The 22,734-nt window shown below is 36.1% G+C and overlaps 1 protein-coding gene across 6 annotated transcripts in view; it reads left to right on the top strand.

The window, feature by feature from the left end:
* The window catches only part of Agbl3 (ATP/GTP binding protein like 3), an 83,700-nt gene that overhangs the window by 39,360 nt on the left and 21,606 nt on the right, over positions 1 to 22,734 (top strand). For 2 of the 6 annotated variants that reach the window (XM_037203658.1, XM_037203657.1), the window contains exons 12-18: positions 592 to 658; positions 2,073 to 2,153; positions 4,346 to 4,403; positions 4,778 to 4,831; positions 6,952 to 7,023; positions 9,869 to 9,914; positions 11,122 to 11,315. In XM_037203658.1, coding sequence (XP_037059553.1) covers positions 592 to 658; positions 2,073 to 2,153; positions 4,346 to 4,403; positions 4,778 to 4,831; positions 6,952 to 7,023; positions 9,869 to 9,914; positions 11,122 to 11,315 — 572 coding nt within the window. Of the gene's footprint in view, positions 1 to 591; positions 662 to 2,072; positions 2,154 to 4,345; positions 4,404 to 4,777; positions 4,832 to 6,951; positions 7,024 to 9,868; positions 9,915 to 11,121; positions 11,316 to 22,734 lie in introns of those variants that run through there. The other 4 variants (XM_028866115.2, XM_037203659.1, XM_028866118.2 and 1 more) reach the window with 4 other exon arrangements.

Raw genomic sequence — 22,734 nt, 5'->3', positions numbered from 1 at the left:
ATATATATAAGAAATACAACCCAGAAATATTTCCTTTCATGAGTTGTTTCTCAAGAAAATAAATTTTGCCTTCCACTGTATTAAGTGATTATAATTAGAAATAGATTTGTGTTTGACCTTTTCTTTCTTAAGGTACTATGCTTTGGGTGGCCCTTAACTGTCTGTCAATAATATAGAAATATAGTGACATAAAAATTAATTTTAAGAGTTAATGATACCCATAAGAGTTAAGGAACTTCACAGATATATTGCTTATTTGTTTACCTATTAACAAAGAATATTGAGCCTCACTGTGTACCAGGTGTTATTCCCGCCCTAATGGCATAGCAATGAACCAGACAGAAAAAAATAAATGGTACTTTCATGGGGCTTACATCCCAGCAACATATTCCCAAGCATTTATAGTTTCTATCATTCAGAAAATAAAAATACCATTTCTGAGTTATATGGGACCTCCAAATGATAAATAACTTTTGTAAATATCATTCTCTTTCTAATTAGAATTGTCCTTTCAAATAAGATGATAAAGTGAAAGCAATGTTGAAATTTTAAATTCTCAAAACTGTAATTATTATTACTTTCCTTTTTTAGTAGTCGAGGCTCTGAAAGTTCAGAGTCCAATGACACTCAGACTTATCTTCTCAAGTTGACCTCTCAGGTATGATTAACAAGTTTTGCTTCAGTATGGATATGTTAAGCAGGTACACTGATTATTGTTGTTACTAACAGCCAGGAAAAAGGTTTGTGCATCTATCATTATTGTGTAGTAATAATTGTTTTTCTGATTATGTGCATATTTTAAATCATAGAATTTTTATTCCAACCCCCTTACTTCATCTATGAGAGTATTAAGATCCAGGAAGTGAAACTAATTCTCAAATTCCACACCACTTGTTAATGTTACATGTGGTACCTTGACATACATCACCTCATTATTAACCCAATATTCATTTATTTAATTACACATTTATTATTAATAGTGTGCTCAAACCATGTACCAAGCACTGCCTAGGTGCCGGAAACAGAACAGTGAAAACAATGAGTCAAAAAATCTTTCCCTTTGTTTTCATATATTCTAGTTGGGAGAGTGACACAACAAAATAAGTGAAACATGACTTAATAGATGAGGATTGTTTCCATAAAGAAACAATTAAAGAGTTTATATGGAGATCACAGTTGGCATGGGCTTACTAAAGAAAGATGATACTTGAGTGAGAGAATAAGCTCCTTTTCACTGTGACAAACAATTTCAAAACCTCAGTAATTTACAGTAAGCCTTTTATTTTCATATACCATATTCACTAACAATCCACTAGCCACAGTAAGTCATATAGCTAACCAGGCTCAACATTCAACAGAATGGAGAGGTATATTCCACTTATCATGAGAGGCCCTACAGAGCTCCACAGTGAAGACTAGGGATGCATAATCCAATTATAGAGGGCAAAACATGTGGAAGCAGTGGTTTAGCATTACACAGTTCACCTCTAGATCACAGTTATTAACTTCCTGCCCAAATGCTAAATTTACTAGTATTTGTTCCCTTTCCAAAACACCCAGCATCTCATCCAGGCATGGTTATCAGTCCTCCATCATGACTACACCAGGCCTGGACCAAAACCTATAAAATAAGGCAAGTTATCTGCCCCTCTTATGTACATCTATAATAATGGAACAGAAGTTGGGAAATTAGAATAGACATCCAATTAAAATTGAAGAATGGGTAGTATATAACAGTCATAGAGCCAAAACAATTCTGAGTTTGCATGCATGTGTGCTGTGTGCTGGGGACCAAAACCAAGGCTTTGGGCATGCTAGGCAAGAACCACAAATTTTTACTCTGCAGATATGGAATAATCTTCTCTCCTGGGGATTAGGAGACATTTCTAAAGCCCCATTACTTTTTCATAGATTCTTGTGTTTGCTTTGCATGCATCTAGGGTACACAGTTGCAGTGGGAAAATTACTCCATCTTCTAGGAAGTGAGTCTCAAAATGCCTGTGTTTAGACACTCAAAGTGACTATCTTTGACATATTCATTAAATACTAATTTAAAATACTATTTTACCCAGGTAAAAAACAAGAAAAAGTATCTGAAAACAAAGAGGGAAAGAAATGCCACCCTAGCAAAGCGCCAGAATAACACAAGAGAGGTAAATCTTGATTACTGTAATGATTTGAAATGTTTTACATATGAATGCAAGAGAATAGCAAGTCATGTGGTCTCATTTTTCTCCAGAAAAAAAAAAATGAATAGGACTTTGGTCATATTATTTGCTGTTTACAAAAACCCAAAAGATCTTTGATAGGTGACAGACAGGTCTTACTAAGATGCCATGTTTGAATTTCATTTGTATTTATTTTATTTCAAAATTATTTGAGAAAGCTTACAGAATGAATCCATAATATTTAAAAAGAAATGTAAAAACAAGGAAACCTAAAAGAACATGAAGGAATGAAAATAAATGGCGCTGAGAGATGGACAAATGACAGCCAAGACCTCGACAAACCCTTTCACTAGCAAATGGCAAACACTGCTTAACAAAGAAAGAAGAACAACCATTCAAAGGCTAAGGTTAGATGTGAAAAATAAGGTCAAAATGAAAAGAGAGTCTCCTCAAAATCCTGACATTCATTGAAAATAGCAATCTGAGAATCCCAACTGTTCTTGTTCCACTCCTAGCTCAGTAAGACAGAAATGCTACTGCAGAATAGTGCAGCCAAGAAAGTAGGTGGCACCTTTCCCCACAGCTACCAGAGATCTCTTCCCAGGAGGAACAAGGCATTGGTAATTGAGGGGAGTGCAGAGAAAAGGACAAAGAGGCCTACTCCATCCGCAGTTTGGGGCTAGAGGTTTCATCTTGGGTGCTGCACCACTGAATAACCGGGCCCTGGTCATTCTTGCCTTGCCTTGTAAAGTATGAGTTCAGTTCCTGGAGAGGCAATAGTGGAGACCTAAGGCTACTGTAACCAGGTTCCAATCAGAAGAATGTCACTCTCTCCAGCCCCAAATCCAGAACTAAGGCTTGGGATGTTTGCCTTGAGGGAGAGCTGGGCTGTACAACAGAAAACATTCTAGTCTCTTCCCAAAGAATTGATTTCATTTGCAACAGATGAAGAAAGCTAAAGCTTGGGAAATTCTTAAAACCTGTGCAAATATGGTAAAAAGAAATTAGGCAGAGATTGGTAGATTGATTAGAAACACATACTAAACACTAGCCTGGCTACTTTGCGAGAGAAAACTGGGGAGACAGCTGGGAGGAGCCCTTCAAAATTCAGAACAGACCTCATACACAACTTCTAGACCTGCCTATTCAAAGGAGATTTTAAAAAATTAACCTGAACATCAAATTGTGACTTGGGTGGGGTTAAAGACATTAATTAGAGCAATCAGCCAAAAGTTAGTGCGAGTTGAACAACTACATATAGTCAGAGAAAACCCTTATCATTCCAGCAAGTACTCCTAACTACTAAGCAATTTCTTCAACCCCATAATCAATTTTGATTTTTATCTTTTTCCTCATTTCCATAGTGTCAATTATATATACAAAGAAATGGATTTTGTGTTTTAACTATTTCAAGTTTTGTGTTTGTGTTCTGTTGTGTGTTGTTTTATATGATTTGATTTGTTTTATTGAAAGGTTTCACTTTGTTGCCCAGGCTGGATTCAGAGCTCTAGAATCATAGATGCTACACATTAACTTTATTTCATAGTCTAGTGTTGCTGAATGATATGTGCTATATGCTGGCAAAAAATGCTTTTCATTTATCTTTCCTTCCTCAGACCCTTTTAGAAAATTCTTTATAATGTTAGACAAAGAAACAAAAGCTTGAAAATGTTTTTGGTCAGTGATTTGTAGATTATTCAAGGTTCACAGTCAAAAGTTCAGTATGTATCTTTTAGTCCAGTAAGTCAGATTTGTATTTACCCTCAAAAAAGAAAGCAATATACTTGAAGTTTTCTTTGTTTTGGAGTTCTTCACAAAGCTCAAGAAAATATCCTTTACCTATTGTATACAGGCATAGTTCTGAAATTTGTTGGTAGATTTTTCACACAACTGTTTATATTTTCATCTTTCATACTTTCAACTTCTAATTTAAATAATTCTAATTTTAACATTTTTGTCTCTGTCAAGATACATGAATTCTATATGAGAAAGAAACTCTCTTAGTAATGAACAAAAAATATGGATTTTTCCTGCTCATTATTAATGCAAGACAGAAATAAAATAAAAAATAAGAAATGTTTGTTGAAAACATATCAAATCATAATAATATAAGAAGCATACTACGGTTTCATGTTTATACTATATTATCTTTTCTTTCCAACTCTCTGTTCCATTAGGCTAATGGTAAAGAACGTTTACTCCAAAGACAAGAAGAATCAAATTCTGATGTCAAAGGTAAACTTCTGTCCTACCTTCTTACAAACAGTTCATTTATTCAACAACACTCATTTTATGCCGTAACTTTGAGGTCACCACTGTGCTTGGTGCCAAAGAGTCTAAGATGTATATACTGGCTGACGAGATGGCTCAGCAGGGAAAGGTGCTGGCCACACATGCCTGGCAACCTGAGTTTGATCCCTAAGACCCACATAAAAATGGAAGGTGAAAACTAAATCCACAAAGTTGTCCTCTGACCTCCACACACTCTCAGTGGCGTATACTCCCCCCATACACTTACTTCATGTATGCATATATGACACAATAATAATAATAAATAAATGTGTTTTTTTTTTAAAAAAGAAATATATGATACCAGTTCTTCCTTTCAGGAGCTCCTCTTTTAACCAGGGAAGAAAAGCAAGTAAGCAAGCAGTGTGTTGCAGGTACGAGGTCTGTAGTATGAGCCACGTGTCCTCATTCTACACTACAGGGAGCAGTGACAGGAGCAGCAGTGCCAGAACAGCAGAGCCCGCATAGTTGAGGCCACTCTGAGGTTATGGAAGGTTGTCCTCAAAGGGAATGTAGGGACTTCATGTTCTTAAACCGTCTGCTCCTGTCATCTCATAACTTAATAGAAGTGTGACCCCAGGGAAGAAAGGAAATCTGCAACCTTCATTTGTTTCTGCTGCAAAATGCTGTCTGATCTATGTCTTTAATTGATCTAGCTTTGCTGATATTTAACTTCTGTCACCTTATCCTTAAAGCCCCTTGAAGAAAAGTTGTAAGGTATATAATAAATATATAAGTATATAGATGTGTACTTTATGTAATATATGTCAATCGTGATAATTTACCAAAGATAATTATTTAATTTTATGTATAGGTGTGCTAATTTATTATACATTTATACCACCGTTATCCCCCCAAAAGGAGTTGAAGTAACCTAATTAAAATGTATATGTACATGTGTGCATAAATTCAGTCTGTGAAGTAGGAAACTAAACAATGAAGATAAAAAACCATACCAAGAACAGGAGAGGTTAGATAATATTCATTCCTCTAGAACTTTAAACTACCCATTCTTTTTGATAGTGATCACCAAGGAATTCAGTAATTCTTTATATATAACTTTTGTTTAAAATGTCAGAAATTAGAAACAAAGATAAACACAAAAGGGGCTAGGAAGACAGCTCCATTGAGTAACATGGTGGCTGCACAAGCATGAATTTCTGATTTTGGATCCTCAGACACAAGAGCAAGCATCTGTAATCACAATATACAGGGTAAGGTAGGAGAAGTATACAGGAGAATCTCTGAAAGCTTGGATGCCAGCTATCTTGACATATGGTACATGCAGAAACAAACAAGAGACCCTGAGGTAGTTATGTCATGTGCATGCCCACATGCGTGTGCGCGCGCGTGTGTGTGCACACACACACAAAGATTTTTTAAAAGATAAAAGAAAGTAAAAATAATGTTTTAGAATACTTTTTACCTTTTTCTAAGATGCCATATCTTAATAAATGGCATAATCTTGTTATTTTCCATGTTCCTTTTTCATTTAAAATTAAAGTTTTTTTGTTTTTGTTATTTTGGGGTTTTTTAGTAGTTTTTTGAGACAGGGTTTCTCTGTGTAACAGCCCTGGCTGTCCTGGAACTCGCTCTGTAGACCAGACTGGCCTCAAACTCAGAGAGATCTACCTGCCACTGCCTCCCAAGTGCTGGGATTAAAGGCATGCTCCACCACTGTCTGGCAAAATTAGAGCATTTTATAAACACTTTTGCATGTGGAAAAATGACAATAAAATATTTTATTCTGTAAATCTTTTTTTGTTTTTTGTTTTTTGGTTTTTCGAGACAGGGTTTCTCTGTGTAGCTTTGTGCCTTCCTGGAACTCACTCTGTAGTCCAGGCTGGCCTCGAACTCATGGAGATCCGCCTGGCTCTGCCTCCCAAGGCTGGGATTAAAGGCGTGTGCCACCACCACCTGGCTATTCTGTAAATCTTAATTTGTATAGCTAGGCCCATTGTTCAACTTTTATTTTGTTTCTAAATTTCCTCTATTGTAAACAGCATGAAAATCTATCCATTTGTGTGTACAATTATTTCTTTCTAATAAATTCCTAGAGAAGGAATTATTGTCCCCAGAGGTATAAATACTTGAAATACAGCAAAAAAAAATTATATTTGAAGATGTCATATGTTAATTTCATTGAGTTAAACTACTATTCACACACTGGGTATAATAGCATGTGCCTTTAATCCCAGCACTTAGGAGACAGAGGCAGGCAGATCTTTGTGAGTTCAAGGCCAGTCTGGTGTACAAAGTGAGTTCAGGACAGCCAGGGCTGTTACACAGAGAAACCCTGTCTCAAAAAAAAAAAAGAAAGAAAGAAAGAAAAAAGCAAAAGAAAGAAAGAAAAGAAAAGACGAAACAAACAAAAGAAACCCCTACTGTTCACACATTATTTGAACTTTTCATTTTGAAAGGAGATACAAAATATGAAGGAACTATAATCATTCATTCATTTCCATTTGCTATGATCCTTTACCATCTTTTCTAGATCCAAAGCCAACTGTACCAGATGTTTATGTGGCTCACTGTTTCAAAAGACCATTGCCTAATCAAGGCTTGGGTGAGTAGAGAGGGCTCAGAAATGTGTGACCATCTACAATCTGAACATGTGCAATAGTAATAATAATTTTTACTGATCAAGGTCTACATACTTTAAAGAATAAAATATTATCTTAAAATCAGATTACCAACCAGCAGTTCACCTTACTAGAGATTTAGGAGCTTATTTTTTTTTGCTTCTTTCTGGCTCTAGAAATGCATAGAAAAAGCCAACAGAAATAGGTTATACATGAATTTGTTTTTAATTTTGTATTAACTTTCATTTGACAATGAAATATATTTACATACATATAAATACAGTTACTCTTAGCACTTACCCTCTTTTATCTTCCTTCCAGCCCCATTAATTCTCCCTCCTCTCTACAAATCCCTTTCCTACATTCATGTCTTTTGTTGTGTTTTGTGACTAAGTTTAACTGGAACTGACTTGATAACCTTAGATTTACAGCTATCTATTGGAGCTTGTTTGGATTGACAGTGGGTACACAACTGAAGACAATGACTCCCCTTCTCCCAGTATCCAATAGTATCTATCAGTAACCAATAGTTGAACAGAGAGGGGTAGGGCTCAATGAGCCCCTCCCTATGCATGACTGATTATGGACATAGATCTGTTTCTTATAGTTTTATACTACCAAAAAGAGAACAGAATATTATTTACATTTACATCTCATCAAATTCTAAGGCATAGAAAAACTTTGAGAGTACTCTAGTCTTATCCCTAATTCATTAGACCTAATTCATCAAGCTCATACAACTTTTTATTACACTTGATCCAAGTAGTTTATTAAATTGCAATATGGTTCATTCTGTTGCTAAAGAGTTTCAGCACTAAGCAACTATGGTGAAGCAGTTTTCAGTCAAGGATATTGAAAAGATAATGAGTACCATCCCAAGGCCAGTTGCCCTGTGCATCCCTTGAGAGAGAAGGCTAAATGACTATGTTGTTTTACTGACAAAGGGCATATGTAACTAGTTAGGAAGATAGATATCTAAAAGTAGAGCCAGGTGGACATGGTAAGCCACTGTAATCCCGGTGCTCTGAAGGCAGAAGTAGGATCCCCAGAGTAAGCTGGCTGGCTTGAGTAGATGAATCATGAAGGTCTGGGTTCAGATGAGAGGCCTTATCTCCATATACAAAAATAGAATAAACAAGGAAGACACAGGATGTCAACCTCTGACTTAAACAGGCACACACACATGCACACACAAACAATAGAGGTACAACATGTAGAAACTAATTTGAGATTGTCAAGGAAGATAAACTAGAGTAGAATTGGTTTGGACACTTAAAATGAACTAAGGAGACAGATCTACTCTCATATACACCCACAGTTAAATCTTTGAACTCTGTTCAAACACAAGTACCCCCTAGATGAAGATGATCTTAGGACCTGGCAAACTTCAGATTCCTAAAACATTGTTTATTAAGTTCTACTAAGTTTGCACAATAGATTCCACCCCCAAGTACCCAGAGAGTGATACATACCCAATATACTTTTTACAAGACAGTTTAACTTAACCAGAACAAATCATTTCAAACTCTTCATGCAGCTTAAAACTATAAATGTAGCCATAATTTTGTAAACCTCAGAGCACTTACTCTGGGTTGCTAGACTATGTCCCAGGTGGCCATCCTCACTTTGAGTTGAATAAATCCTTCGTTCTCATATTTGGCGTGCCTTCATTTGCCTGTTAAGTTGACAGAGTCATCCTAAAGGAAAAGAGGTAAAGTAGACTTAAATCTTATGAATCTGGGATTGGACAAACAAGAGCTGAATCAATTGAAAATATGTTTACCTTCCTCCAAAACAACAATGTTCAGTCAAAATAGTAGGTGGTGAACTCACTTGCTTATTGCATGAGAGGTATGCTGGTCTCTTATATGGAGAATTTGAGGCTAGCCTGAACTATATAAGACCATACCTTTAAAAAGAGTTAAAGTCTATATCAGAGGGAAGAAATATAAAAGTACATTTTATCACTATCCACTAGTTAACTTGTTCTGCTATTAATTATGATTGCCACTGTTAACTAGTTCTATTGTTATTTTGCTTAAATAGTAAGATATAAATAATGTCAAAGAAAATAATATATAATTTAGGTCCCAATTTTTATATTAAAATATGTGCATAGTAGTTATTATACATTATACTTTACTTTGGTCTAATACATCTGCATCCTAGATCAACTCTCTAAAATGCTGATCATATTAGTGTATATATAAATGTCCTTCACAGGTTTGTGGGGGTGTTTTGTTTTGATTTTTGGTGATGGTGGTTGTTTCTTCCTCCTCCTTCTCCTCCTCCTCTTCCTCCTCCTCCTTCTTTGTTTACTTTCTTTTTCTTCTAGAGTACTCAGAGCCTCTCACATGCAAGGCAAGTCCTCTGCCACTAAGTTGAATTCCCAGCCCATAGATTACTTTCCAATTGGTAGTTAATATATAGATATTTTTCCTGTTTATTCTTCTCTTGGAACAGTCTTATTAAAAGGCTCACAAGAGGCATGTGTACTCATATATTTCATGTGTATGAACAAAACATCATTTAACTAAAGATGAACTAAATTATCTAGCCATTAAGTGTACATAAAGTAATTGCTAAGAAAATAAAAAAATTAACTTTTGTTGATCTTAAAATGTAACCAGCCGGGCGCTGGTGGCACACGCCTTTAATCCCAGCACTCAGGAGGCAGAACTAGGTGGATCTCTGTTGAGTTCAAGGCCAGCCTGGTCTACAGAGTGAGATCCAGGACAGGCATCAAAACTACACAGAGAAACCCTGTCTTGAAAAACAAAACAAAACAAAAATGTAACCAGATATTTTATGGTATATTCTCCTTTTTAGTGAAAATTCCTGAACATATCTTTTATCCCCGAAAAACGCGTTCAAGGTAGGTGAACTACTCTTGATTTCTCCTAACCATATTACTCTTTTTCTTCTGTCTTAGAATGTTTTGATTTTGAATTAAAGCAATAGATAAGATTACTCTTTGAAAAAAGTTGATCAAGTTTATCTTTAGATCCTACCTGTCTAGATCACTCTAAGATGTAAGAGCACCTACAGATACAGTTTTGAAGGGTTCTGAGAGAATTTCAATATCCCCAAACTGTCCTTAATGGATACTTTAAAGTCTTAGCTAACTATTTATATCTATGTGTTTATCATTGAATTATCTGATTTCTCATTTTAAAAATAGTTTATGGACCATTGGTCACACAGAGGTAAAACTAGCATCCAAAGCCTGGAAAAGGTGCAGAAAGGGAAGTCAAAGATTACATTAGCCAGCTTTGAATCTTTGTCTGAACTGGTAACTACTGTTTCTCTATTACCTTTGGCCCATTTTCCTGTCCGTAGGAATAGTATCAACCACTGTCTGGACAGTGACTTAGGTAAATCACAGATAAGCATCTGAGAATTCACTGAATTTGCACAACTATGTAATTTCACTACAAGAGGTGATGGTGTAACTTTTCTTCCTTCCATGGCTTCTTTCTCAAGGACCTGATTTCTGTTTAATGACAATGAAAAGGGTTCTGTTTGAATGTATATTCTCTTACTGCAAAAGCCTAGAGAATTGGTTACATAAATGATAATATGACAAGCATTTTTGGACATAACTATACTTGGACCTAGAATTAAGCATTTTAAGATAAGATATCCTATGGAAAGAAATCAAATGATAAATACCAAGATAAGAAAAGACAGGGCTGAAGACAGATATCAGTAGTTAAAAGCACTTACTGTTCTTCCAGAGGACCTGTGCAGCCGACATGTGGTATACATAAATTCATGCAGACACAAACACATACACATAAATAAAAATAAATCTTTAAAAATATAATAGGAAAAGCACTGGAATTAGAAAATAAGACTGTTAGATTTGATGCTGCCTCTTATTACCTGTATGAGCATAAGAAAATTGCTTAATCTTTATTATCCTCCTTTTTAAAATGGGACTATTACTAGCTCTTCTGCCTATATCACAGGCTGGTGAGAGCTCAAAGATTACATACTAAGGAATAAAAGGCACATAGAAAAACTGCATTACTCTTGTATAAATAGTTAACATTGAGATTACAATACTCAATTTCTTTCAGCTCCAGACGTATGAATCAGAGTCTTAACAAACACCAACGGACATATACTGTAGAAACTTCTAAGAGTCCAATCCAAGAAGCAGTTCAGTCCAAAGAAATCAACATGTATGAAAGTTGTTTCAAAGTGGCATCCTTGAAGTGTCCTATGAACAAACAAACTTCAAATTGGATTGAGAAGACAAGGATACCAACAGGTTTTTTTAAATTATTTTTTAATATTTTAATAAGTACAAAGATCCTTTATGGGCTGGAGAGATGGCTCAGCAGTTAAGAGGACTGGCTGCTCTTCCTTGTGGTCCTGAGTTCAATTCCCAACAACCACATGGTGGCTCACAACCATCCTTATGAGATCTGATGCCCTCTTCTGGCCTGCAGACATACATGCAGGCAGAACACTGTATACATAATAAATAAATAAATAAATAAATAAATAAATAAATAAATAAATAAATAAATAAATAAATCTTTTAAACAAATCCTTTATATTATGTCATCATACTAAATCTCATCCAATCGGGATTATAGAAACTATATTAGTAAACAGGGAATTAATAACCATTGCCCTCCTGTCTCTGAAAAGTACTTAGCTTATTTCATCTCTGAATGAGCACAATTAAAAATCCCTTTGTTTAATATAGTCTTGAAAAAATTTAATTGCATTCATTAAGATAGCTCAATTACCACTACCCTACAACCAAGGAACTTTGTCTTAATGCTATGACCATATTCTGATAGTGAACATTGTTTAACTTTGTTTCTCTTAAAGTGGCCCAAAACCAGTTGAAAACCACTATAGGCCATAGTTATTGTCTTGAGATATGTCTATACTAAACTACCCCTTACAGAAGGCCAAAGAACATTGGCTCAGTTCTGATTCATCATAGTGACAGATGTTTAAGTTGTAGAAAGTAAATCTAAAGTCAACTTCCTTCATTCTACTTGAACAAATCTAAAAATCATGTTAAATGAAAAATCAGATATAGGTGTAGTTGAAAGTTTTTTTTGTGTCCCGGTTGGCCCATAGTCAGAACAAATCTCTCTCACCCACTGGTCCCACAGCTTCTCAGACCCAAATAAACTTACACAGGCTAATATTATTTTTAAACTATGACCATGGCAGGCTTCTTATTATCTAGTTCTTATATTTTAAATTAATCCATTTTTATAAATCTATACTTTGCCATGTGGCTCATGGCTTACTGGTAACTTTACATCTTGCTTCTTCTGGCAGCAGCTAGCAGCGTCTCCCCTGCTCTGTCTTCTTCCTTACTATCTCTCTTTAGAATGTCCTGCCTAACCTTATTCTACCTCACCATTGTCCAAACAGCTTTATTTATCAACCAATCAGAGCAACACATTTTTACAGTATACACAATGACATCACCCATCACAGCTAAGGAGAAGGGAGGAAGTAAGTAAACTGGGAGGTTCTTTCTTTACTTGTGGGATGGCTGTCAGAGATACTGATAGGGAATTATAGATTTTAAAATCAGATTCAAATAAAACTCTAGTAAGCTTGTGTTCTGCTTGGGTAATGTTTTTAAGATGATATGTTTCTTTTTTGTTTTAGATTTTAGGGCATTATTAGGATGGAGTCAGGTCCTTCATTTTATTTTTATATGCATCTACATTGGATTTACGTATGTGTTTTATCAAGTTCTTTCCTTGAGTCTCAGAAAAGGAGATCCAAATTTAATGATAAAACCCTAAACTAGTAAATATGAAATAATTATGAATCAACTTGTTTGGAATTTTAAAAACAAGAGCAGTGACTTAATATTTTAATTATGAACAATTACATAACAGAGAGCATGTTATTGTTCCAATCATGTGTACATAAACTAATTATATGAACTAATTTTCTAAAGAAGATTGATTGTGATTCATGGATCATTAATTTCAATGGCTGTCCAAAGCATGACATCCTACAACAAGTCAATTTCTTTTTATAACTATTTTAAGAAATGAAAATTTGTGATAGACTATGTCCATTTATTTAATGTTAGAATTGTAGTTGTTTACTAGTTGCAATGACTTTGAAATAATGTATCCTAGGGTTTGCATTTACTTGGTGAACTTGAGTGTTTTTTGTTTTTAACCTGATCATCATATGGTATCATATATTTATTTAAAGGAAAATCCCTAGAGGCCAGAAAGATAGCACAACAGTTAAAAACACTTATTGCTCTGGCAAATGATCCAGGTTTGGTTCCCAGAACCCAAACTCACAGTTATCTTTAATTCCAGGTCCAACATCTTGTTCTGGCCTCTAGGCACAAGACATGTGCATGATATATAATATATAATATGTATTATATATACATACATACATACATACATACATGCAGATAAAACATACAAATAAATTTTAAAAACAAAAACAAAAAAATAAACCTTTACTGAAATGACAATTTCAGAGTTTCCAAAAGGTCAGGGAGCTAAGCTCAGCCCAAAAGGTATTCATATTTAAAAAATAGAGAGCCGGGCAGTGGTGGCGCAAGCCTTTAATCCCAGCACTCGGGAGGCAGAGCCAGGTGGATCTCTGTGAGTTCGAGGCCAGCCTGGGCTACCAAGTGAGTTCCAGGAAAGGCGCAAAGCTACACAGAGAAACCCTGTCTCAAAAAAACCAAAAAAAAAAAAAAAATAGAACGAACTCACATTCAACATATACTTATTTATACTTCTTACAAACATATTCAAAAGGAAACTCTGTAGAACTATTTTACAAACTTATATTCATAAGGAAACTCTAATTTACAAACTTTAGCACATATCTAGAAGAGATTTCTTAGAAGAACTATTTACCAAACTTATATTCAAGAGGAAACTCTATAGGACTATTTTACAGACATCTAGAAAGAATCTCTTAACAGAACTAACTTATTTTCTTTCAATAAGGTAGAGAGTACACAAATCATGAGCACCATAGTAAAAATTATAAGTGAACTCAACACCGCTTTATTTCTAAGTTCAGAATTCATGGTCAGCTTTGATATGAGACTCCTGTGGGTAGCCAGCAAGCTTTATTTGGTGACTAAGGGTACAGTTTTTCCCCCTTTTAATTTTTTAAAGCTGCTTTTTAAGATTACCATGAGTTCTCTTAATGATGCCAATGTTTCCCTCTTGTATCTTAAGCACAACTCAATCTTGTAGGGTTTTTTTTTTCCACACCCGAAGCAATTTCCCAGTGTAAGAGCCATTTTCCCTTGTTTTGAAATCTAGAAGATTTCAAAGTGTCTTGTTGACAAACAGTATTAGCACATTAATTATCTCCTTAGAGGCAACCTGTTTTCCTGTTCTTAGTTCTCAGGAGGTAAGACTAAGCTTTCTAACATCACTTGGAAAAGAAACTGCATCTAGAGCTGAAAAAACAGTTTTTGGGCAGTATCACCATTTTGAGCTGAAAAACTACATTTCCAAGACTGCCTTTCTCTATAGCATGATGCTATTACTACAGTTCCCAAGCTGCTTTTCGAACTGCATTTCCCAGGTTGCCTTTCTGGGTCTGGCAGAAAACCTCCATTCACACAGTCTGTTTTCATACTAAATAAAAATCAAGATCAAGTAAGCTTTTTTTTTTTTTCTTTGCCACAGGAGGTTTCTGTTCTCCTTAAGCTTGCTTTGGGATGCTTGTGTTACCTTTCTCTCTAATCAGAATTTTCATCTGACACTGTTCCCAGAGTGGGTCATGTCTATCTGCATACACTCAGACAGATGTTTTGGTACCCAAAGCAAAAACCCCTTGGGGCTTGCTTTTCCACCTCACTGGGTTAGTCAAAGAAAATGAAAGTTTTTGAAACAACAGCTTTTAAAGAAAGATTTCCCCTCCCCTCCGCAATAGATCTCTTTTGTCCCTGCTTGTCCCTTCCTCCAGGATGCAGAATCCCTGATGCCCCTGCTGTGTGTGGCTCAGGACCCACTCTTCTCCTGCAGTATGGCTCACCCAAGCATCTTGCAATACCTGCGCCTCCTCTGTGCCTCTTCAAATGCTCTACCCCTAGCTGCTTTTTTTTAAAATACTGACTGGAAGGGGAGACAGGACTAGCAGAGAGGATTTGCCATATTACAAGAGGTGTTTTGTTTTTTCTTAGAGCAATTACAGGTGATTTTCTCATTGTGATAGATGTTACTTCCAGGTGAGTTAAATTTTTGCTCTTACAGAAAGAGAAAAAAAATCTGAGAAAAGAAAGGTCTGAAAAGCTTTTAGTTTTTTAGAGAGAGATTAATAAGATTTTTCCTAAGACCTCTGTTCTCCTTGGCTTCATGGCCAAACGGAGACTAATTCTGATGGTACGATGTTTCATACAATGGCAGCATCAGCGGAGCGAAAAGTTTTATTTTATCCACAACCACCTCAGGGAAAAATTCTTTCTCTTCCTCTCAGGGCTTGATTCTAAGCTATCTCCAGGCCAAAAGCTTCCATAGGAATCTTTTTCTGCCCATTTTTTCTCATCTTTGATATATTTTTCTGATTCTTCCCCAGGATTTTGCATTAATAGCTTCATAGTTGGAAAATCAAGGGCATAGTTTCTCTGTCTTGTTGCTTATCTTATCCTAAATTTTTCCTTCAACTATATTCTTTACCCAATATTTCTATATTCTATACTATATTCCAATATTCTACCTTATATTTTTCCTTAATTTTTATAGATAGAGATTTAAAAAAGAGAGAAAGAAAGAAACCTAGATAGAAAGAAATATACACTTCAGTCTCACTTTTCAACTTTGGCGTTCCACCACCCAACCTTCCCTCCTGAGAATAAAGCACCATCACCTTTATCAGTTCCTTATTGGCATGCCTTACACCCGCGACGTCCCTTGACACCCCTTTCACCAAGTCCCTGGGTCCCTGTTCTGGCGCCATTTGTGGGAGACCCACTCCCACTTTTTTCCCCCAGGGTACTCTTGAGGAGTGAGGGATAAGAGATTTAGATAGAAATATAGAGGGGAAAGAAACAGATAGAAACACAGGATAGCCTCGAGAGGGCCTGGATCCCAATTCACTAGCCCATTCTGTCTCTTCTAAAGGGCTTTTTAAAGGAATGCCAAGGGTAGAGCAAAAAAGTCCCCCTAGCACAACCAAGTGCAGACCCTTCCAAACACCTGAAACCACACGCATAGTCAATCCATCCCCTTATGCAGCCCTTCTGGGTAAAGCAAAGTCAGATCTCACAAGGAAACCTCTGTGGGCTCCCACACCAAAGCAGAGTGGAGAAGTAAATTGATAACAGAAACTGGCAAACAGTTTTATGTCTAAGACATCTTTTCTTTAGACTTGACCAACACAAATACTGTATTCCAGCATTACCCTCTCTTCTACTTATCCAGCTCTGGAAATAAGTAATGGCACCCAGAAGTCATTTCCTTTTTGGAATATTTCACTTCCACATATTTTCTGCTTATACCCTATAACTACATTTTCTAATATCATTGATATATCATAAGTATTGGTGAGGCCTAAGCAGCAAAAAGGAAAACAAATGGTTGCAGCTGAACGATGGGTTGAAGAAAGGGTTTCTCATTTTGTCCTCTCTCCATTGGGGAATACTTAAGTTTTTAAAAAGGAAGTCCACAAGAATATACCTACAAATGCCAATAACTTATCCTTGCCTTAAGCCCTCACACCTATGAATTAAAGTTTATTTGTAGACTGTTTCTGGGGTTCTTTTATTTTCTACTAATAGTCATGTTGCTTTTTCTTAAGAAAAAGATTTTTTTAAAGATGTATTTATTTATTTATTACATACACAGTATTCTGCCTGCACACCAGAAGAGGGCACCAGATCTCATTATAAATGGTTGTAAGCCACCATGTGGTTTCTGGGAATTGAACTCATGACCTGTGGAAGAACAGCCAGTGCTCTTAACCTCTGAGCCATCTCTCCAGCTCCAAGAAAAAGGTTTTTAAAATCATCCCATGAGAGTTACATCTGATTCATCTGCACTATATGTAACAGAAATGCCATCAAGTTTGTTACTCATAGAAATCCATAATCCCTACTGTTTTCTTTTGGTAGACAGTTTCTTCTTCATCTTCTCGGTGGGAGGCTATTCAGTGCTTGTAGTCACATCAGATGGCACTGAAAGTCAGAATCTAGGCATGTAAATATAAGCAGAGCTGGGCAGATAGAGGACCTATGCTGACCCAATTCCAAACTTAAGGGGTATAATTTATATTCCAGCTCTTGTAATCATATGTAAATCTCTTAATACATTCCATTCATTCTTTATTGTTTAATTGCCTGCACACCAACTATGATAGATATTCTTGGTTGTCAACTTGACTATATCTGGAATGAACTTAGCAATCAAGATCTTTAGAACTGTTTCTCTAACTCAGTTTAGGTTAGCAACTTTAATTCTAGATGAATCTATCTGGCTTTCCCTATCCACGTACTAGATTAAAGAGTTCTTAATTCTTAATAGATGACTTTAATTCACATTTCACACACATGCATGTGTACACACATGCAAACACACACCCAGGAGGTGATCTGGCAAAATGTCCTCAACTCCTACAATTAAAAAAAATTAACTTCATATCAGTCAATGAATATCCTTTTTTAAGATTAATTTTCAAGGAATGCTCCGAACCCATGCCGAGCAATTTCCTTAGTGGTATAGTTTTAGTAACTATTTCATACGTTCCTTATGATCAGTAAACAATAAGCCCCATCCTCATATCATCTTGTGTGTACATCTCAACCTACTACAGTCTGGTTTCCAGTGTCGGAATATCAATGATGTGATTATATCCACAGCCATCAGTCCTTACTACACTAGTTTTTTTACTCCTAATTCTTTCTAGCATATTGCAGACTCTCTTGATTCATTGAGCTCTTTAAATTTTCTGTGTCATTACTGTTTTATTTCTTTTCCTCTGACTGCTCATTAAACCTGATGAAATATGTGAAAGAGAGCCCATAGAGGATGCTATGTCTATCTAAACATTAAGTCTTCTATTCTTTATCTCTCTTCTCCCCTCATACTTACCTTCTCAGCACTGTCCTCTGTACATGTCTTCAGTCAAAAACCAACCATTATAACTGTATATCTCCAATCTCAACCATTCCCCAGTTCTATACTTAACTGTCTGCTGCACATCTCCATTTTGTTAACCTGGTCCCTGAGTATTTCTATTTACCTTACCATACTAATAATTTCTCTCTCACCTCCTGCATTCTACATCTCAGTCAGTATATTGCCATCATTCATTTATCTCAGTAATACCCTAATCTTCTGAATCCCTGGTTATGTATCAACATATGAAAATTTATTCATCCTATGCCTAAGGATTCTCCCAGGTCTATTCACTCTATCCTCATACTATTGCTTTAATTCAGATCCTCTTTGTCCATGTCCCTTGAATTCCTTCATTTACTATATTTGGTCTTTCTCTGTCCCACCTGCCAGCTCCCAAATAACCACATAAAGACATCTTATGAATTATTAAAGCTTGGCTGATAGCTTCGGCTTGTTTCTAACTAGCTCTTATATGCTGTGGAATAATTCTCTTGTACACTGTAAAGATTTGTCACTCAAATTGGTTTAATAAAACACTCATTGGCCAGTAGCCAGGCAGGAAGTAGAGGTGGGGTGACCAAACTAAGCATGATGGGAAGGAGAAGGGTGGGGTCAGGAGTCACCAGCCTGACACACAGGGAGCAGGAGATGAATGTGCCATGCTAATAAAGGTACCACCATGTGGCAGAGTGTAAATAAGGAATATGGGTTAACTTAAAATGTAAGAGTTAGCTAGTAACAAACCTGAGCTATGGGCTGAGCATTCATAAGTAATATTAAGCCTCTGAGTGGTTATTTGGGAATTGGAGGGTAGGATAGAACTATCCATTACATTAATTTAACTTACAACTTAAATTAACCCATATCTATTAATTTATGTGTTACCACATGGCTCATGGCTGTTAGCTCTCCTCCTGCATGCCTTGCTTATTCTCCATCTCTCAGCATCTCTGCCTTTTCTTCCCAGTGTCCCAAAAATCATGCCTAGCTATTAGCTATTTAACTTTTTATTAAACCAGTCACCGTGACATGTTTTTACATAGTGTAAAGAAATATTCCACAACATTTCCCACTTTTTTTAAATAAAAAGAAAGTGTTTTAACTCTAACAGAATAAAACTATAAACAATAAGAACAATTATCAGATAAGAATTACATTTATAATGTCCAGTCCCTTAGTATTTTGCAAATTTAGATAAAATATTCTATTATCTATCCTTTCTTGATGAGTCCAAAGTTTTGTACCTAATTTACTTTCTATCATAACTAAGGAAAACTGCAACTATAACTACCTAGTCTTCAATTTCATCAAAGACCCCTGAAGGATATAATATTATCTAAGTAAATAGGAAGTGCAGTGCAAGCCACTTCCAAAAACAACAGAGACCTCTCGCTGCCTGGACAGTTATCCAAGTTCCTCTGCAACATTGGGGCACCCATTTTCAGCCTACGGGCCTAGAATATCTCACAGACTTTTCTGTGAAGCAGGAATTTTGAAGGACTGTCCTACTTTATTTCAGCAAAGTTCAGCAGTCGTGTGTGTGTGTGTGTGTGTGTGTGTGTGTGTGTGTGTGTGTGTCCTGCTTGTCCAGTTTGTACAGCATACTACTAGCAGTCAAGGTAAGAGTAGTTTCTTCCCCAAATGGCTAATTTTGCTATAGTGAAAGCAAACTCCATATGGAGTTTCTTCAATGCCCATCATCTTCTCCGAAGTAATTTGGTGCTGCCAGAAGCTGATATGTCTCATTATCATGAAAAGCCTCAGGTTATTAAACATCTTAAATGTCATATTCTGTAGGTCTTTGAATGGGTTGAAGACCATCTATCTAAATATATCTGTTTAACCTTGAAAACATACCTAATATGACTACAAGTTTGATTATTATAGATGACCTACAATTAACCTACATTTCTTAATTATACATTACAATTTTGGGGGGGGGGGTTCGAGACAGGGTTTCTTTGTGTAGCTTTGCACCTTTCCTGGAACTCGCTTTGGAGACCAGGCTGGCCTCAAACTCACAGAGATCCGCCTGGCTCTGCCTCCTGAGTGCTGGGATTAAAGGCATGCGCCACCACGGCCTGGCACATTTCATTTTTAAATGAGCTGCATAAGTATAATACCCCAAACAAGAGTAGAAACATACAGTCAGTATAACAGAAATAACTTTAAATTTGTATCAATATATCAAAATCCATACCAAAGTAAAATATTTGGGGTTAATAGTTGTTCAAAAGTAGACTCAGCAATCTACCCATTTATCCCATCATTTCTATACTATATCCCACCCCCCCTTTTCTCTTCAGAAAGAGACTCAGGAATCTAATTTCTTTTGTTCATTTTTTCTGGCCATGACCAATAACAATTTGTAACCAACTCCCCAAAAAGATGACAAACATCCATAACACACTGAATGAGCAAAAATCACCAATTCCACCTCTTGGAAATGTGGTCATTGTGTTCTCTAGACTGCTACCAGGTATCTGCGGGCATTGGTATCTTTGGGGGACCCTGAGAAAATTAGGATAATGTCCAAGTCCTGGGAGAACTAACTGTTGTTTAGGCTTGGTGTGATGGCAAAATGTAGGGCTTATCTGAAGTCTGACTGAAGTAATCTGTGAAGGTGGACCATTTGAGCCAGCAGCCTTGAAGCTGTTCTGGATGTAGAACTCTGAAGAAACTGCAACAGAGGCACTCTGAAGACAGGATCACCTGGGCCACCCATTTTCATTGGTGTCTGGTCTCTTGGCTCTGAAAGCACATAAACTTTCAAAGGTAATATACATTTCTACATTAACACAGGTATAGACTGTGCATTGTACACAAGTCAGCCAAAGATTTTTTTGTTTTATGTTTGAGCAGGTAAAATATACATCACCTGTCTTATAGTTTTTCTAGGTTTATTTCTTTATGTCTGTAGCCAGGATTTTCAGGGGGTCTCCCCCAATGAAGTCTGATCTCTATCAACCTTGAATGAATCCACAGCCTTTCATTTTCTGTGGAAGCAAAAGCATATCCTCTTCCCCAACGTAACATATATTTATTCCATTTTTAAGTTAAGACATTTTAAAAATATATAGGTTGATTTATTTTAGTAGTTGTTATAATCCAGTGTCTCTCAGCAACTATTATTTGTTCATCAGCAATCAAAAAATTCAAAGTCAATATAACACCATACAGGATCCAGACTCTTTGTGTATTTTCTGTCTTTACTTGTCCTTTTTATATTATTTTATTTTTCTTTTTTAAAGACTTTATCTTATTATTTGTAAACTATTTTCTATATGACTTGTCTATACCCCCTTTCTTTTCTTTTTTTTAAACCTATACACATTTTTTAAACACACTGTAACCTGTTTAGAGGGGTGGATTTTTTTCCTGTCTGGATCTGCTTTACTGCATATCTGTAAATTTTTCTGTCTGCATGAGCAAAATATAAACCTCCATGCAGCTTAGCTCATGGTATGCTGGCTGCTCAAGCCCTCAGGCAGTGGCCAGGAGATGTGTCTCAGTACTGTGGCCTACATGAGAGACTACAGGACTAGGAAGCTGCGTTTGGCTTCATTTTTGTGTGTTTGGAACCTTTTTTTTTTTTTTTTTTAAGCTTTTTCAGATCTTATGTGGAAATATGTGCCCCCACATTGGGCGCTGTTTATTGTGAGTCTTTCTCTGTCCTATCTGCCAGCTCCCAAATAGCTACACAGAGACTTCTTATTAATTATGAGAGCTTAGGCTTGTTTCTAACTAGCTCTTATAACTTATCCTATTTCTATTCATCTATGTGCTGCCATATGTCTCATGGCTGTTAGCTCTCCTCTGCATGTCTTGCTTGTTCTCCGTCTCTCAGCATCTCCACCCTCTTCTTCCCAGCATTCTCTCTGTCCTGAAAAATCCTGCCTAGCTGTTGGCCATTTAGCTTTTTATTAAACCAATCACAGTAACATATCTTCTATTCCACAGCAATTTACTTCCCAACTTGTCCCCACAACTCTCATCTCATTTTTTATCCTATCCTATCCTTCAGCTGTCAGCTTGATTTAAAAAATGTAAACTGATTATGTAACGTCCTTGAACAAAATTTTCAGTGTTCTGAGTTATTCATTTCCAAACATATGCATTAATCATTTTCTAATCACAAAGCATTCCTGTTTCAGAGAAGCTGCTGAAAATATTATTGTTGCAAACAAATCTTCTAATTTTGAGCAACTTTATCACACTTACCTGTCATATGAACCATTCATTCTAAAACAAATTTGTGGTGTTCTGAATGTGCCATGTTAGTCTTCTATATAGATCAGGTCTTCTTAAACTTTCCATTCATGCATGGCCCCTTTCACCTGAGAAACTTTTACATGATCCAAGGTTTATAAAATAGATATACAACTCAAAAGTTATGCATAATAAATTATAATGAAATTTATTTCAAAACAATTGTTCCATGTACATATGATTTTACCATTTATTAAAGATGAAAACTGTAGCTGAATTTCTAATCAGTCTTATTGAATAAAAAACACGGAGCCAAATATAGGGGTGAAAGCCTTAGAGATCAGGGAAATAGTAAGAGCCACCAACCAACCTTACCTCACC

The sequence above is a fragment of the Peromyscus leucopus genome, chromosome 3, assembly GCF_004664715.2.
Source record: "Peromyscus leucopus breed LL Stock chromosome 3, UCI_PerLeu_2.1, whole genome shotgun sequence".
NCBI lineage: Eukaryota > Metazoa > Chordata > Mammalia > Rodentia > Cricetidae > Peromyscus > Peromyscus leucopus.
This window is presented reverse-complemented; position numbering and strand designations above follow the sequence as displayed.